This window comes from Varroa jacobsoni, unplaced genomic scaffold (assembly GCF_002532875.2).
Source record: "Varroa jacobsoni isolate VJ856 unplaced genomic scaffold, vjacob_1.0 scaffold_1101, whole genome shotgun sequence".
Lineage (NCBI taxonomy): Eukaryota > Metazoa > Arthropoda > Arachnida > Mesostigmata > Varroidae > Varroa > Varroa jacobsoni.
The window spans coordinates 404,162-422,172 of NW_019214003.1; the positions used below are offsets into that span (position 1 = coordinate 404,162).

The window sequence follows — 18,011 nt, forward strand, 5'->3', positions numbered from 1 at the left end:
CAAATCAAGGGTAATTATTTTTTCGAAATGTCGGTAAATTATCTGGCAAGAATAACTGTTCAAACCTTTAGCCTTCGAAACTTTTTAGACTCTCGTACCAATATCGGAATAAACAAGTTACCATTCAAATAATAAACGATTAAACAACTATGCTTTTGAAAAAGGTTCTAAAAGCCAGAGTTTTCATTTCATATTAGGGTGATCCTGTATAAAATGTCAGCTATATAGAAGTATAATACAAACTTTGCCAAGCAGTGAACCGGATCGGTTTTTTTTTCCGCCTTTCATGGTCTCTCCAAATTCACAACAATGACAAGGTTCTATCGTTGGCAGTTGCGATTATACCGGCAGAAATACGCTAATAAAGTTTTCGGTTCCTATCAGCTGCAGGTACAAAATATTTCTTGGTCGGCTGGTTGACCAAACCCCTTTCGCTTTCACCGTGGGACCTTTGCGTAGAGCATCTTGAACGGACTAGAGAAGATAACGTTACAGGTGCCCTGGAGTCCCCTACAACCACGCGTTAGCTTCAAAAGCTTCCGTCATACTGCCATCGGTTTTTGCGGAGATTCGTTGAATTTTCAGGCCGCCGTACGATTCGTTGTTTAGCACCCATCGGTTTTCCTATAGTTGCAGCAAAAGGCATTTCACAGTGCTCCCGAGAGGATTTGCTGACCGAAATCCGGACCGATGCATGTGGCGCCAGGATGGACGCATTCTTAGCACAAGAAGCGCCAAGCGCCGAGTGTTTATGATAGCGTACGCTAGAGTTGACTCTATGCTAGTGTTTGACTCTTGGCCCAGAAGACAAAATTAAGACCGATTTGGCCGTCATCTGAGTAATAGGGCTAGAGGTGTATGACGGTGACCATCAGTACTCCGTTGAAATGAAGCCTGAAAAAAAATATCACCACCCGCACGAAGCTGACACGATCGAGTCTAGAGCTACTGACATACGACTGCAGTGTTCAATACCGCAATGGCACAACGATTCCCGGCGTTGGCGCGTTGTCACACCTACACATTTCGATCCTTCGGAAGAAAATCACAAAACGCTGAGTCCGGATCCTTTGCAATGTAAGAATTGGGAAAACCCGCACTGGGATCCAGGCGTGACCAAGCTCCATAATAGCACTAAGGTTTTGCAGATCACGGCAGCCGCATGTCATCGCAAGATATCAAAGGTCCTACACGGGATAAAAACGTCCTGCACAGTAGCCTGATCGTGTAAGCAGGTCCAGAGGATATTTATTGGTACGGTAAATGTATTGCCGGTTCCGATCAGCTGTGTGTATATGATACCCTTTAGCTGACTGGTTAATAGCCAGTCAATGCTGAAAATGCGGAAACTGAATAAAAAACGGGTCCCCCATGATTTGACTTGAGGCCATTCTGAAAATGGGTATGATGCAATTTGTTCCGCAAATTGCGTTTGGAGCATGCGAACGCGACAAGACATACGACAATCTCCATCGCCAAGGAGAGGAATCAGCGAAAGAACTGCAGTCGCCGTCGATAGGAATCGAATTCAGTGGGCATTTTTTGCAGTCGCCAATAGCGGAAATGCTTTGGACTCCTCGCATAATGTGGTTAGGTAGAATAGAACTGCCAAAAGCCCTAAATGGTCTGACGTTTTTATTACCTACCAAAATCACTTCCTCACAGACTAACTAAACGATAAAGGGAAAGATGCATCGACTGCTTTGGCAATGGATAAGAGACCCATGAGTCCGCGAACACCTCATTAAACATCACCTTGGCAAATCTACCAGGTGGGGGAGGAACAAAGAGAAAAAGAAAGGGATCGGCCGAAAAAAATACGGAGCTCACCCCTCCATCGTCTCATTAAAGCTCAGTTTCATTTTGTAATAACCCTACTAACAGATTCATAAACCACGTGTTATTTCTCTGTGGACTTTAGCATTTTTAGAACCCATTAATCTGTCCTGGGCAAGTATCTAGCGTGTCGTTGTAATTGAAGGTTCTAAGGAAGGTTTGAGTCAAACCAAATGCCAGCTGTCTATTGGTTCCTTTCGATGTCTCGAAAAAATCTTTGCGTTTCATGCCGTATTAGTTTTATTTTTTCATTTTCCATTACCATTTTCCTAGTGTCACTTTTCGAAACGTTTCTTTTGTTAGACTTCCGTTTAAGAATTACTTGTAAGAGTCAAGGAGGTTCTACCCACTGTTAATTGTCATATATCCTTGCATCTTCCGCGTTGTGACGTACATTGTGACACGTATTGTACTGGCCGCAAGATATATCAGTTTTGATCGACCTGATTTAGGGTCTCATCGCAGCCTATATTTTGGAGGAGAGGGCCAAGCACTAAACATTGGACGACATCCTAGGTATGTTGATATTACTATCGTGTAGAACATTCCTTCTACTTAGGTGACTTAAAGTGACTCTTCTCATATGAAATTTCCACGCCCCATTTACATTAAGTATTTTTGCTCTAATTATTTCCAGGATCGTCTTACAAGGCATCATAAAATGTTTATTATTGATGTCCTTGAGCAATTAGCCCGCAACGATTTTCCGCCATGAGCCAGAATATTGGTTTGAAGGGTTTTGTCCTCCCTCTTATATTGATACTAGATTTGCTCTTTTTCCAGCCTTCTAGAAAGATGCCCGTGATCCGGATTTCGCCTAAAGCTTCTACAAACAAAACCATGCTTTTTATTATTAGAACCCTACTTCTTACTGCTATGAGTACCCGCTTTATTTTTAAACGAAAAGGTCAATATTCGCTTGTAATGCAAGCAGTACGCTTAACCTTTGAATTGGGGTTTGAGTTTTTCATTATTGAGAATAACTTGATGTTATCATACGTTAAATTTCTCTTTTGTACGCTTATCGTGCACCCCGATCCGAGTGCTACTTTTGAAAAGTTTCCTTCTGACTACTCCTCTCCTCAATTTAACGTGTCTTTTGAACTTGACTTCAATCGCCTGCTTCAAGCAGTGCTTATTGGGTGAATTATTTTGTCTTTCCCCTATCCCTCAGGCATTTTATTGTAAGGATGTACAGCATTTCCGAGAATTTTTTCAAAATTTTGTGTTTGATAACGGTGTCTAAGAAGGTTCAGACGTTAGGTAATAACCGCACTTTATCGTCAGGTGTATTGAAAATGAAGTAATGAAACATAATGAACATAAACGAAAACAAATACAGCCCAGTATCTCGAGTTATTCAAGAAACTTACGGGCACGGCAATCTAGGGCACGGACTCTATTTGGTTATTTGGCAACAACGTCAGATTTTTCTAGCCTCAGGCCTGAAATATCTGGTTTGAGCAAAAAATATTCAACGTCCGCTTCAAATCCCTTATTCTACCGATCTACATCCGCATGATTACAAAACCTTTATATCCTATAAAAAGCAGCTGGTGACTAAGCATTTTCCGCTATTTATTTTTCCCGATTTACATCATTCTAGGGCAATAAATTCAAATATAAATCAATCTTAATAGCCACCGGACCTGCCACTATCAGGATGAACCTCGATAGCTCGCCACCGTCGAGGAACGCAGAGAAGCGTAGCGCTCTCTGCGTTCCGTTGTTTCAATCAGTAACATTGTGCTTACTTATTATTTCAATAGAACGCAAGTTATGCTTCGTATGAATGAGAAATATTTTAGTACATTTGACTGCATCACACTTTTGATGCTTTGTTAGTACGCTCGAATATCCTGCTGCACGCTTCGCGTAGAACTGAAGATTTGTTGAAAAACGTATGATAAGATTTCTACTGGTCTCCAGCCTTCAAACAGGAACCGGCACGTTTGCTCCAAAAGAATCTCGAAAGCAAACCTGAAGATGCTGGTAAAATGTTTGCTATTATTTACTTAAGACTAATTAGAAGTCAAAATATGGACGCCGCCATGTGTTTAACTTTGCCGCTTGCTTTTGTTATATATAATGCGTATCCAAGCTTTATAATACTTGACTATTCATTATTACAGCCTTAAGGTTTTCTCGTCGGCCGGACGACAGAACGTTGAGGTTTAATATATGCGTATTTATTCCGAAAAGTTTCTGCATAAAGCACTTCATATTTTCTGATCTTTTGAAGTATAATCTCATGCAGATCCTGTTCCTAGTGGGTGGTGACAGCATGCGAAACTTTAAAGCACGAGGTCTCATTTGGTTTATTTGACAAAGGTATATAAAAAGAGGCTCGAGCTGAAAATTATGCGATAGTATGCGTCGTTTATAAGAATAAGGACCCGTACCGAAGAAGCTAATCTTGCATCCAGAAAGCTTTTAAAATATCGAACCAAAGTACCACAGTACGAACGTCATGAAACTATTTGTTCCATAGGAGCATATTTGTAACACAAATTTGTCTTCTGTGGTACTAAAGTGTTTTTGAAGTATATAAATACTCCTTTATTATTATAATAATAATTAGTTATTTTAATCTAATCTTGATTGGAAGTGCATTTTTTCGGGACGTAGGTTGCTGTACAATGCCGTTGTATCTATCAGTCACTTCATAAGAATACATTTATTGTTCTTATTTTTGGATACTAAGGAAGATCTAGTGAAGTTCACGTTGCTATACTATGCTGTATCATTCGTCTGAATTTTAGTTTTTCTTCAAATTATTTTAGCTGCAAATAGATCATTTGCCTCCACTTGACTTTTTAGATTGAAACCCAGTAGTAGAGTTAGCCATTACCTCATGGATAATTTCTTACCCTGTACCTTCACCCAGTTATGTCAGTTGGGATCTCAGGTTGACTCGAACAAACCTACTACCGAGCCTAGGAAAAAACGATTCATAAAGTGATATCGCTGTGTGAAATACCTTCCTTTCATACAAACTGTACGGTATTATGGCAAACAAGCTACATTGTGTTTGCATCACTGTCACACCTATTGTGTGTTATATATTATTGTGTGTAACACTTATTAAATCTAAACATAATTCAGCGGTTTTTTAGCCACTGCTATACATTTTAAATAAACAAACAAATAAATATAATAAACTTAACCTAAGTCAAATAAAGGTAATCTGCATACATCCTGCTAGGCACATGCTAACTGATGCAGTCTCGGACTTGCAAATTTGTTAATAAAATACTTTTACTTTATTTCTAAATGTCCGCTTTGTGCCACGAGGAAGAGAGCCAACATATATGTCGAATGTACGAACATTCAAAGTGTTAACTTGTACAGGATATCTGTTTACGTCTAGCAATACACACTAATCAATGGTAATAATTCGTTATCCATATATTACATAAATTAAATCCATAAATTAAAATCCATAAATAACTGGAAAGTTAAACTCTCTGTCAATAACAACTGTGAAAACACACAAAAAAGCTGTCAACAACAAACCGCTCTTACGTCTCTCAAACGAAATTAATGATCTTAATGTACAAGTGGAACTGCACCTAACATAAGTCCCTGGTCACGCAGGATTTGAAATTGCTGATCATCAATGAGTTCTCAGTGTATATACAACTAAAAGTTTTGAATTTTACATTCAGTATCGCGTCCCATTATACGCTCATAGGTTCTAGATTCCCAGTATTGAGGGGGTTTCCCCTAGATTTCTATATACAATGTAAATGGCCGCGACATATTTTCTATTTCTATTAAAATTTAAAGCTTTTCGTAACCTCAACAAATACATAAGCGTGAGCTTCGTTCGAATTTGTAACACGTCTTTTGGTCAGCACGAGTTAACCTTTAATCGCAACGAAGTCAATTCCTTTCAATGAGCAGCAAAATATCACCTACTCACTGCTCGGGTCCTAGTGACAGCTTCCCTAAACATCCTCATACCATGGCAGGGTCAAGGTTTTTCGATGGCAGAATTGATGGATCAGTGCAGTATATGTCATCAACTCCGTGGGGAATCTGTGAGAACTCTGGGACTAGTCGATTCTGTCGTAAAACTACAGGTAGGGGGTACTGTCGATGTTTTATGCAAACAGACAATCCGGCAAGTGCAAGACAACAAAGACGACCGATGCAGAGTCTGTCTCTTAATCAGAAAGCTAATCGGGAATTGAATGCAGCTACGTCTTCTTTTCGCCATTCCATCAACTACCCCGCTGAAGAATATGCGGAAGATGTAATTACTCATGTGACTCAAGATAAGACAAGACCCTTTGAATTGGGAACTTCGGCAAGACACGTTAGAGAGAGCGACCAAAATGCAGAGACCAGTAAAAGCTTTGCCATGACAGCGTAGGACATTATCGAAGGACGATGCATACTTAGTAGGACAACAGGTTGACAAGTTTTCTTTTAAGGCGCTATTTTGCATTTATCACTACATCCTCGAGTTCCTCGAAGTCAGGCACTGTCGTGTGCGAGACGTCTAGGGAAAGTTATTTCTAAGAAGGTAGATTTCAGTTATGATCGAGTTTCCTATTGCAACTGTCTACAATTTGTGAAGTATATATTAAGTTTAATCATATGCTGTGTACGTGTGCTAATATGCGTGCCCTTTCCTATTACAGGGTGTTTCAAAGCTTCGCGCTAATGGAACAATTTAAGTAAAGTGACTCGTGTATGAATGCAACTTAAGCTAAAATGGACAAAAAGTTTTAACTAAAATAAATTTTACGTAACGATTATTTCGAGCAATCAGTTTAAAGTGAGACACAAAAACTAACTTCGTTAGTTTTTGTGTCTCACTTTTGGACATGGGTATGATAACTCTTGAACACTCGTCGAAAGCGAAGAGCGTTTTATACTACACGAGTTAATTTGAGCACAGAAGAAACTCTGAAGGCTCATTATTGCGACTGCGTGAACTTATCGCCTTCAACAGCCAGCCTCACAAATTCATAGTCCTTCGTGTACATTGGTACAGAGTAGTGCTCTCGCAAAAAGTAGCCATGGAATCAATGCATTAATTTTACAACAGAGCATAGTCATTATAGTAATGCTTCGTAATTTGAACAATTATTACGGGAGCTATAGTACAGCAGAATGCCAGCATGTTCCAAACTTAAAGTCTGTCTCGGTTACATGCAGTAAGAGAAATAGTTGTGGGTCACGAAAATTGCATACTCACCTATAGGATCGACAGCTGCTAAGAACAGCCCAAAAGAGCTGACACGCCTCCCTTCAACACCTCAAAAACCTCATTCTTCAATTGACGACAAATCAGAGCGGCCTAGTCGCCTATCGGCTATCGATAAACCTCGACCCATCAACCTGACGCCAACCGGAGCAGCAGCGTTCAGTTGGAGAGTTGAAAAGCTGAGCTCTTCTATTTATTCTCCGAGCGACAACGTTCTTCCGTTCCGCTTTTGTTTAGCAGAACGGCGGCCAAAACCTGTTCAAGACGGTCGGGTCGTAAGCTAGCTGCTTACAGCCTCTCACCTCTGTCCAGGTGGTCTTTTCAATTCGCCGCTCTCCCTTTATCCCTCACTACTCTCTGAAGAGAAGAGACAAGAAGCCTGCTAGAGAGGCCAAAGCTAGGCGGAATGTAAAAGGACAACCAGTAGCAGCTCCCGCTGCTACCCTCCACTGAGAGGTCGAAAGGTAGTAGCAGCATAGGCTCTTGTCGTCAGCAAGTCAGGGCACGTTTCCAAGCGATTAATTGAGGCACCGGGAAAACTGGACCGGCAGAAGCAACGCTAGAAACTGGCCGAACAGGACGACGAGTATAAGAAGAACGTACATCGGCAGTAGCAACATCGTCCCGTCCACAGCGTTCACGATCACCACGTTGACATCAGCCACGACGACGCTGAGGCAACGGTAGATAACACTAGCGAAAACTGAGAGGAAGTGACACCTTGTAAAATAGTAGACGCAAAGGCCAGCGAATAAAAGAGCTAGGAAAAAGCAGAAAATGGCGGTGTAGCACCTGTTGAAGTGGTGCTGGAAGGCGTACTCGAATGGAGTACTGAAGCACATGGGGCTGTGTTTGGCTTAAAGAACACACGACATTTATCCACAGGTCAGGCAACGCAGCTAGCGGAAGGAAACAAGGCAAGTGCATTAAGGACGATGGATAGTGTCCCCTGTAACACGACATACCGTTTTGGCACAGGTAGCCAAACAGCTTAGAACGTAATCTCGTAGATGCTACTTTTGTGTGCATAATGCTCGAAAAGAAAGAGGACTGACTAAGACAGAAAAGAATAAACGTATCGAACGCTGCTACTCGAAAAGGGGCTGGAAAGGCGGAAGGGGGACATATCTGATTATGAACGGACGTTGACGAATAGGGTCAACAAAGACAGACAAAGAACTAAGGAACGGCTGGATCAATTTTCGCAAGAAAATCTGTTCGCCATTGTACAGGGCAGCCTGTATTAAATTAGTAACAAGCATAGGATAAGTGTCTGCCATATGGAGCATACGCTATTGTCTATGTTCTCGTTTCTTCCATTTGCCAGGTAATGGAAGAGTTAATTGGCAAATAGATTCTGACTGCTGGGGCTTCGGCATGTTGATGGCTTCGGATAAAACAATAAAGAGTTGCCCAGTGTCTACAGAACCTTAAATTACAACAATAGTAGTAGTAACAAATGTTTAGGTAAGACGAAAAGTTGTCGCATAATTTTACGCCCTAAATCCTACTTCACTGCTCATAAATATGTAATTCATTAAAAAGCATCAATAAAAATATTCTACTTGCCGGCCAAAACGGTACCGGCAAAAAATTCCTTAAGAAAATCCCTGTTACTGCCTGTTGCAGAATAGGTGATTGTGGAATTGAAACGAAGTTACTTTTTTTTTTACTTGGCCAGGGCAAAACAGTGTACTTAAGCCTGGTGGCAATTGTCGCAAAGGGAGAAAAACACTGTGTAGCATGACAACTATCTCCGGTCTGTGTTTTGTTTGTGTAGCATTATCTGAACAACAAATTTTAGAGGGTAACCCGATAATGAAAAATGGGTAAAAAATTCAACGATTTTTCAAAAATACGACGGTGAGATGGACATAAAAAGCGGTATGGGTGAAGGAAGTTGTCGCCGTTTTCCTGCGGCTTTTGATTAGAGGCTGCTGACCGTCCACTGCGAATGGCAGCGAATATGACCTGGGCCACTCAAATTAGCAACAATTAGAAAATCCTTTGATTTAGTTTGTGTGAACCAGACTGATTGCCTGCGCTGTCCTTTCCTCACAGAATTTGTACTGACATCGATGTTACCGATGCTATCAGATGTAGAGTACCTTCTGTGCCCTCACGGGTCCGCTAACCCTTCTCAAGCTTCATTGATATCATTTGTATTTCTTTTGCTTTCTTTTGATATGGATGACGGTGCTGATGGAAGTATTTCAGTGTTGGTTCACGGACAAGAGGCTCCGCATCACACCACACCACGTCGGGAGCGATATGCGGATTATGCCTCAAGAAGCTACCACTACTAGCGCTGAAGAAGCCCTGTATACGGTTGTCGCTGTACTATTTTTGTGACCAGCGGATAAATAGTAAATTTGTAGCGGGCGATAGGGGAAAACGGGACTAGGGAGAGTCGGCCACACGTGCTGGGTCCGACTGACTTTGCCGCTAATCAATACAATTACTGTTGCTAGCAGATAAAAGCGCCCGAACAGCTAGCTATACATGTAACCGATAATAACAATCCGAGTAACATAGCCAAGTCTTATACTTCACAGTGTAGATGAACTTGTAAGCCCATGAATTTCGAAAATTTTAATTATCATCTGTCAATGATGATATAGGAAATGTAGATTACCAAGTCACGATTACTTCATAATGCCCAACTTGAGATCCGAGACGAGACCGCACACCGGCGCCTCATCCCCACAAGCTTTTGGTGACATTAAATGTCGACATTTTTCTCCACCATGTCTTTAATGCCGAACATAAATAATTTACTGATTGTATGAAACAATGTGTTAATATTAACAACGTGAAGAGGGGTTACATGTTTAACTAACTAAGAAGTTGTCTACGCGAAACGCGCATATTGTCCAGGGAGATCGATAACGCAATTATTCTATCGTTGCTGATATCTTCGCTAAACTTACGAACGAGTACATTAGCAGATTTCGCGTACCTCCCTGTGGTGGCAATCCCTTACAGGAGCCCTCTAATATTGGAGGATGTATCGAGCTATCTAGATTAGTCGTATTTTATATGGTTCCCGCCCTTATAAACGGAGAGTGCAACAGGCACCCGACAGATTTCTGTGTAAGGTCTCGTTTGTATAGTTCCCACAAAATATAGCCGCTTGCTCGAATCTCCCACTATGTTCCGGTTTATCATGTTCTGCATCTGTTTTAGCGGCATGATTTACCAAGTAAGTGCGAAAGCCATTTGTTAAACAAATGTCAATTGTAAAATAGTTCTTTTATTTAGAATTGCGTCGTCTGCAGGCATCTGAAACATGCGAACATTCGCCTCCACTGAGAGCGGCGGGTCTATTTAGTTTATATAACCTCACATGAAGCCAGAGCTAAATGTATTCATTGGTTTATCTCTCTGGTATTATATTTTTTCTCACATTTCAAATAACTAGAGATTAGCGTGAAATTCTTATCTATTAATAAGGTATGGCCATTTTACAGGTGAGTCGTATAATACAAATCTATCTTCAATACCCTTCAATTGTGTCACCAACCTTCGAAAAGGATTCGGTCATATTTCCTGCAGTTACAATCTGTCCTGAACACTGGTGCGATTGTTTGTGAGGATTTCGTACTTCACTATCAGTGTTTATATTAGCACGTTCACCGAGTGCGTTGTGTGTAATAACGTAGTTTTTGAATGCACTGTTATCGTTACAACTGAGAGAGCGCTTATCACTGCCGCACGATAGGCAATACATTCGCTTAGGGAACAAATGCTCGAAGGTTCTTTTGGCTTTTCGCGAACTACAGCGCCATCATGCATTCATAAACGCATAGTTCCTGTTGGCGTGGCCAGGTACAGCTGATTTAAGAAACATTTAAGTTAGTTAGGCTCGTCAGCTAACTTATCCGAATCAGCTCATCTCTGTCGCTTGTGAATAACGTAGTAGTTAAATGTTTTAGATGACAAAATTTTGTAATTGTTAGTTAAGTACCTTGATGGAACTTGAATCTCGCTACGAGTAACTGAGTCTATTGGTCCCCGACAGGTTCTCTACGTACATGTTTTCGTAAACTCCCCTCAAAAGGGTTAGTCGGAGAACGGTCGTTAGTGTATTTTTGAAAACTATGGGACCTAGATTTATCTTTAGAAGAAACAGTAAAGTAGGAAGAGGTTAAGTGGCCCATTACAATTTAGCTTTTTCTCTAAAAAACAGACTTTGAGGTTTAATACCATTATAGCGATAGGGCAGGCCGCACCGCCTGCTATGAATCAGATTATGAGCCTTACATTAAATCTAGCGGTTCTTAAAAATACTCAAATGAGGCATTTCTCTTAACATTGAGGGTCTTACCTTTTGAAGCGAAGACAATTCAGTGTACATGGTTCAATAAACTTCAGTGAGCTTAATGAAGGTGAATATTATAACGAAGATCAACATGGAAGCCCTTTTTATTATTTGTTGACTCTCGTCTCCGAGCTCGATACTCTACGCGTTAATCGTGTTGCCATTATAGAGGTCACTTGCCAATTATAGTAAACAAACATTTTAGCTTAACACCCTGTAACGAAATTGTAAGATGATAAATGTGTCACAATGCTGCTTGTGGCGTTTATACGGTTGGCGTTTGAAACGTAGACAATTTACAAAGTCAATCTACCTATAACGTTGTTTAAACCCTAGTCGATCTGTGAACGATTTTCAGGTACAATCTATCCCAGGTCTGCGAGTACTATCCGAAAAACTGCACCAAAAAGGATGTGGTACGTTGGAGTAATCATATCAAGTATTTTTGTACACCCTATCCAGGTGCACGCTATATCTGTGTTGTCCTACGAATTAAGCCATAATGACATAAGGTATATGACTAAACTCCATATACAATCGACGAAAAAATACATATACTTTTTTTTTTAATGTAAAAAGGCTTTGCCCTGATTTTTCAGATGTACCGCTATTCAGTTCCGAAATTAGTCATATACGCGGAGTGGCGTGACTATGGACAACCAATTATAAGCGAATTATTTGACTGTCATATGGTCAGCAGGCACGAGTCGTGTTTGTCATTTGACTGCGATGAATTGTGAGAAGCACTTCACCCTATACATATATATATATATATATATAATGTTACTATATATACGAATGTCGTATGCGTCCAACATGGAGCTGCTTTGAAACGTGTTCTACGGTTTTCCACGACACTCTCCACGGTGCCCAATTGTTTTCGCGCCACGACGTACTCTTGTGACAACCTCAGCCTGACGCACTTCATGCAACAAAACTCTACTTTTTCGAACCCTGTAGTATAAACTGTTTGAAAGAAAATAACTAGGAACGTTGAGTCTCGCTACTAACCTTGTCGAATAAGTATCTTTCCTCTACGATCTGGTCATGTCAGTTGCCCCGAGATCATTTTACTGCACCGTTACCACCATTGAGTGTTTCTAAGGATAATATACCTGATGCAGAAAACCGTGCAGCATGTTTTGAAGCATTTGCACGCCGGCCTCAGATTTTATGAGCGATTTAGGAACGTTGTGTGCAGTTATCATGTCAGTCAAGGTTTAAAGCCTGAGTCACTAAGGATTTTGGACCATAATAATTCGCTGTTCTTAAGGGAAAAGGCAGGCCAATATACAGAAAATTAGTGTAGGGGTGTGCTTCAATCTTCGGGGCAACGCCAAATCGCTTTGATGGGTCTCCATGGATTGTCGAACACCGATAACCGAACAGAGTATATATGTGTGCGGATATGACACAAAAGTCTTCTACTAGATTATGCGTGTTATGCTCTACGTGTCACAAAGAAAAACAGTTGGCTCGATTATTTTCAATCGGATTACTCTATTTCTGGTTGTAAACTTTCGTTTTCCTTATTCTGGCGCGGACGCTTTGATGATTTAAGACACATAAGCAATATGGATCTTCATAAAGAAATCATCAAATCATCAAGGTGCTGGTCGCAGCCAACCTGAAGGCTCAGCACCTTACGTATAGAAATTTCAGGATTCTCTTTACGGCATCTGGAATTCAGGCCGTGTTAGGATCTTAGTGATTTCGACATATAGATACACTTATATAGGGCTAGCTAATAAAAAATTTAAGGCATCACATAACGGCAAATCTCACTTACTGTCGACTAAATTAAATGGATATTTATGCATGAATACGCTAATTATCTTTAGACAAACAGAACTATTGAAGCAATTAGTCTATGGGCGTGCTATCCATAACAAATCGGATTGACCTGCTTACATTACCTCGTCCATGTATCTGTAAAGCATACGCCGAGCATATTTCAAAATTCCTGCACGGTTTTGCTTCGTATTCGATGCTCTGCAGTTACACAAGGGCCATCTGTTCTTCGCATGCCCTTATCCCTGGCTTTACGGTCAGTATAACCCTTGTCCTACGTTACGCTTATTATATTTACGAGAATAGTTATCTGAAAATATCCCTATTAAATTACGAAATCCTTCATGCGCTCTGTATCAATTACCCGTTTAATCATAACGTTTACTTTTGTAGGTAGGGTTTACATTACGCTGAATCTCTGTACGGTACCAACCTATTGTTGACAAAATGGTGGTACTAAACGAGAAAATTACCTAATTGAAATTATCTCATTTTGACGACTTCATCCAGCAGAGTTCAACCGTACTTTCAAGAAGCGTTACTGTCTTTAAAATTTAAAGGGTAGTTTATGTTTTCTTCGCCTCAGTGTACCATTGATGTTACTGTACCTTAAGCAGAGTTATTAGGATAGCAGATTAGCAGTATTACCGATATCTATCGATTCAATAGGAGCCACATTGATTTGAATGGCTCGTAAGAAGTTATCTGCGAAAAATCAAAATTTGCACGTACACCTGTGAGCGGATGTATTTTTTAATCGGTGCACTGGCACGTTTGTTGGTTACACTGGCAGAACTCCGGCTAATGGTCACATGGAACAGTTCTTATATGCTATCATTTATGGGGTCGCACACACTGCCGGTGTTTGTGCATCGGGCTGGTACAAATCCCCCAACCCCGATCGAAGCGATTTCTATGTTTCCTGATATGCTGGTCGAAGTGACCGTGATACAGGTATGTTTCAGCTAAAAAAACAGTTTTAAAAATTGTTTGTTTTTAAAGTTTAAAAAAAGAATAATCAATAGTTTGCTCGATACAATTCCATTGTCGACTAGACGACGCTGAAAAGGCGCGCTCGATTTAAATTGTTTGTTAATTATTTTCCATACGGACTGCCAGAAACACCCTTCTTTAAAACACGTTATTTAAGCAGTAATATATGCTTGACAATAATGTAGCTTAAATTCACGCGGAAGTTCTTCTTCTCGCGTCGCAGAGCACATAAGAAAGCTGGTTGAAGTATTTAATTTGTCGATGAATATTCTAGCAAACGATAAAACGTTTACCACGTCCTTTTCGCACAAACTGTCAACGCTATGAAGAAGGGGACTTTCGGCCAGCATGGGGAGGCCATCTTACCTTCTCAGGTTGTGTGCAAGAGTGCAAAATGGCAATCGAGCAAGAAATATGCAACTGTACAATGCCAACCAATGAATACTCTGGAACGTATATCGGTCGCCTCTGCGATTTCAAAAACTTCAGTAAGTCAACAACAAAGTTTACAGGTGCTCCAAATTCAGTTAGATCCAAACATAAATGATGATAATGACGAAAAGCTTATATAACTATAACAATTCATAAAAACAGAACAGCTTCAACGATACCCATCACATTTTCACATAATTTTTAATTTAATTATTTCCTTCTATATGAAATGGACGGTCGCTAATCTCAGTGCTTCGATCCCAATGCTTTTAGAAGACTGATGGCTGTCTAATAAGTGGCGTTCACTGAAAGTCTATCTGTATGATAATTATTACAGAAGGTTGTGAAAATGCTGCTATAGAAAACCGCACCATGGTCACCTGTGAGCGGCGATGTCAGCTTGGTTGCAAGTGAGTCTCCTTGATGTAATGAAAATTGAACCTGCTGTACTGTTGGGCTATCTTATTAGGGCTGTTTCCTTAGATCCAGTATGGCTTCACAAGCTGGATTGCCTGCTAGCGCGATGTCTTTGATCGGCCAATGATCAAGCTTTTCCCAAATCGCCCGCAACACAAAGGTGGAAATCATCTTTTACGTGCCCCGTATAAATCTAATTAAGGGATCGGCCCAAGTTCAGTCAACTCGGCAATGTGATTAAATGGATACTTCTCACAACCTGGTATATTGCGGCGTATTCAAAGAATTTTAGGTCATTTCTCTGTCGAAAATAATAAAATAAAAGAAATGTCAGTCACAAGCGAGGATAAATGTTGTCAACTGGCTTGAAAAAATCATAGAAAACCATGACGTTTCTTGTAAAGCGTAATACTTATATCACTAATAGTAGGCACTGAACGTCAACTACGTAGCATTATTAGCAGAGTATTAAGTCTAGAGAGCCGCAGATTCGGGTTTGACGATATACATGACCTATGCGAATCAAAGGAAAGATTCAGCAGAATTCAGAATGCCGAAAAGATAGCTTGGGCGAAATGGTCCTATACGCTGCGAGTATGCTTTGTAATTATGTCTAATATCTGACACGAGTCTAGACAAATGGAGGTTGCTCAGATGGGTTACTGCGTGTTCTGCTCCGTTTTAGGCTTGTGACGACATAACAAAAAGGCAATGTTTCAGCTTACTTATTCCGAAGACTATGATTGATAAACTTGCTAGTAAGTTCGTGTATTATATTTCGGACAATTACGAGTGATAGAAAGCAAGCACGAGAAAAAGCCCGGGGATACACTTGCCTAAGACCAAACATCAAAGGTGGTAAACTTAAACCTTGCAACGCTACTAAGGCACAAACAATTAATCCATATCTAACCATGGAATGAAAGCCACGCGAACTGCCACCCATACGGCTGTCAAAATAACAATCGTAGTTTGACATACATTTTACAGAGACGTGTTGTACGATGTCAGATTAGCGGGATTGCAGCGCTTCAGACAGTCAGCGAAAAATATGTAAGTAGCGACCTATCATCATTTCCTGTCAGCCGTGTTTTTTCCGACGGAAGTTTATTATGACTCGAAATAATCGACTAATGATAAGTAACAGACTGGTCATATCAGGGAAATTGACGCAAGGCGTCATTTTAGCCCTGCACCAAGTTGGCTACCCCATTATACGTTCGATACAATTGGGCCTTGTGCAAAAATTAATTGTGCTAGGAGTTTGCTGCGGGAGAAAAGCATCCGGAAGAGGGAAAACAACCTGTATCAACCCGACAGCGTAATTTTCGGTATCTTCTGGGCCTTCTAACGCAGTTTTAATGAGATGGGATTTGCCGATATCGATGGAGCAATGATTTGTCTGTGTTCGAACTTGTGCGTACAGCCGGTGCCGAGACGAATTCATATAAGTTATAAAGAGAAAGTAACTGACTAGAACGGGAAGTCTATTGGACCTGAAAATTTTCTAACAAAAAATTCGGCCGAAAACATAATTCGAAGGCACTGATTTCAGCTGTCTCAAACTCAAAAGCTACTGCTTCACTGATTAAAGTGTCAAATCCGACATATTCACTATGGCGTAAGGATTTCATAGTACATCTGTGTGACATTAGATTGTCCCAGAAGTACTCCTTGGTACTACAGACAGCATTGGATAAGGTGACAAAAGCGACTGGTCATTTCCTAACATCTTCGCCGTCCTGGTATATTCGACTAGATGTTTCGACGAAGCTGTACGGGGCCTTAACAGATGAAGATCTTGACAATGTATTTAAGGTACATTTCAAAGTCTCATTCTAGCAAGAGGTTAACTGCAACCAAAATTCGTAAGCCAATTTACTGGGCTGTTCGACTAGAAGCTATGCGTGAATCTTCGCCAGACGACAGAAGACATAGTCCGATCAGGAATTAATGAACGATGCATATACGGCAGAACATCTTCTAAAGTCGAACGGGAGTAATACTCTTCTTGCAACTACAGTTACGTACTATAGTCAAAGCGTGTGGGTGCTTTTTAAACAAAAGTTAAAAAATCTTCTACTGTGCATTTTCTCTCTTCCATGAACCAATCGAATTAGTTTAGCAGCTCGACCGTTTAAAGTGATGCAACCAAAACAGGCGCTTGATTACGGCCGATAGGCAAGGATTGGAGTGGAATCGAAGAGCTATCTGGATAATGGCCGAGAAGAATTGCTGATAATTCTCTGGGCTTGATTCAACAAAATTTCAACATAAACTTATGGGAATCATTGCGTTAAATATACATCAAGCACATTCGATAACTTGTGTCGATATTCAGGGACGAAGGAAGACAGAGACACCTAGAAAAAAGTAGTCAGCGTGTAGGCCACTTTAAGCTCAATGACGAATCATATTGTTCTTTCAATTCAAATTTATTGCTTTTGCTTTATTTGTGTCTTTCTGTCGCGGTTGAAACAATTGTCGATCTGTTTCTTGCGATTTGCGTAGTATATTATACTAGGTAGCTAAATGCAAGAACGATTAACTTACTGGTCCATATATTTATGCGGTATCTTTACGCGCGAACCGTCGTAAATGTGTCATGCTAAGTAAATGTTAGAGTCGGTACCTCGAAAGTTCAGTTATTTCCTAAGATCTTCACGTTTATTGAGCGTATCTGAAAAATAAGCTTGTTGTTTAAGCCTTTACCTTTACTTTGAAAAATCGGGTAAATATCTTCTAAATAATCAACCATTCGACTACCTCTAAGAAGCACCGCATATACCCGCTTGTAAGTTCGCAGCTGTAGAATATGACTGCAACTTAACTAGATTTATTTAAACTATATGAGTTTCAGACATAAGTCGAGCCTCGTATTATCCATGGCATCATCCACTGTGGAGACATTCACCTACAACCAAGCAATCGAGGTACGCCTGAGGAGCGAATCACAGCTATATTGCACGAAAGTTGTTTGTATCAATCTAAACTATCGGCGTC

At 40.5% G+C, this 18,011-nt stretch overlaps 1 protein-coding gene and 1 long non-coding RNA gene across 3 annotated transcripts in view; both read left to right on the plus strand.

Moving 5' to 3' along the window:
* Positions 1–18,011, plus strand: part of LOC111266600 (uncharacterized) — a 94,291-nt gene that overhangs the window by 75,761 nt on the left and 519 nt on the right. For both annotated transcript variants that reach the window (XM_086970965.1, XM_022844212.2), the window contains 8 exons: positions 11,734–11,791; positions 11,975–12,111; positions 13,313–13,422; positions 13,960–14,120; positions 14,434–14,647; positions 14,929–15,001; positions 15,999–16,061; positions 17,869–17,941. In XM_086970965.1, the coding sequence (XP_086827091.1) occupies positions 11,975–12,111; positions 13,313–13,422; positions 13,960–14,120; positions 14,434–14,647; positions 14,929–15,001; positions 15,999–16,061; positions 17,869–17,941 (831 nt within the window). In that variant the 5' untranslated portion in view covers positions 11,734–11,791. The remainder of the gene's footprint in view (positions 1–11,733; positions 11,792–11,974; positions 12,112–13,312; positions 13,423–13,959; positions 14,121–14,433; positions 14,648–14,928; positions 15,002–15,998; positions 16,062–17,868; positions 17,942–18,011) is intronic.
* LOC111266602 (uncharacterized) lies at positions 5,642–6,600 on the plus strand. The gene is made up of 2 exons (XR_015313518.1): positions 5,642–6,367; positions 6,486–6,600. It is a non-coding gene; the product is annotated as an uncharacterized LOC111266602 (long non-coding RNA).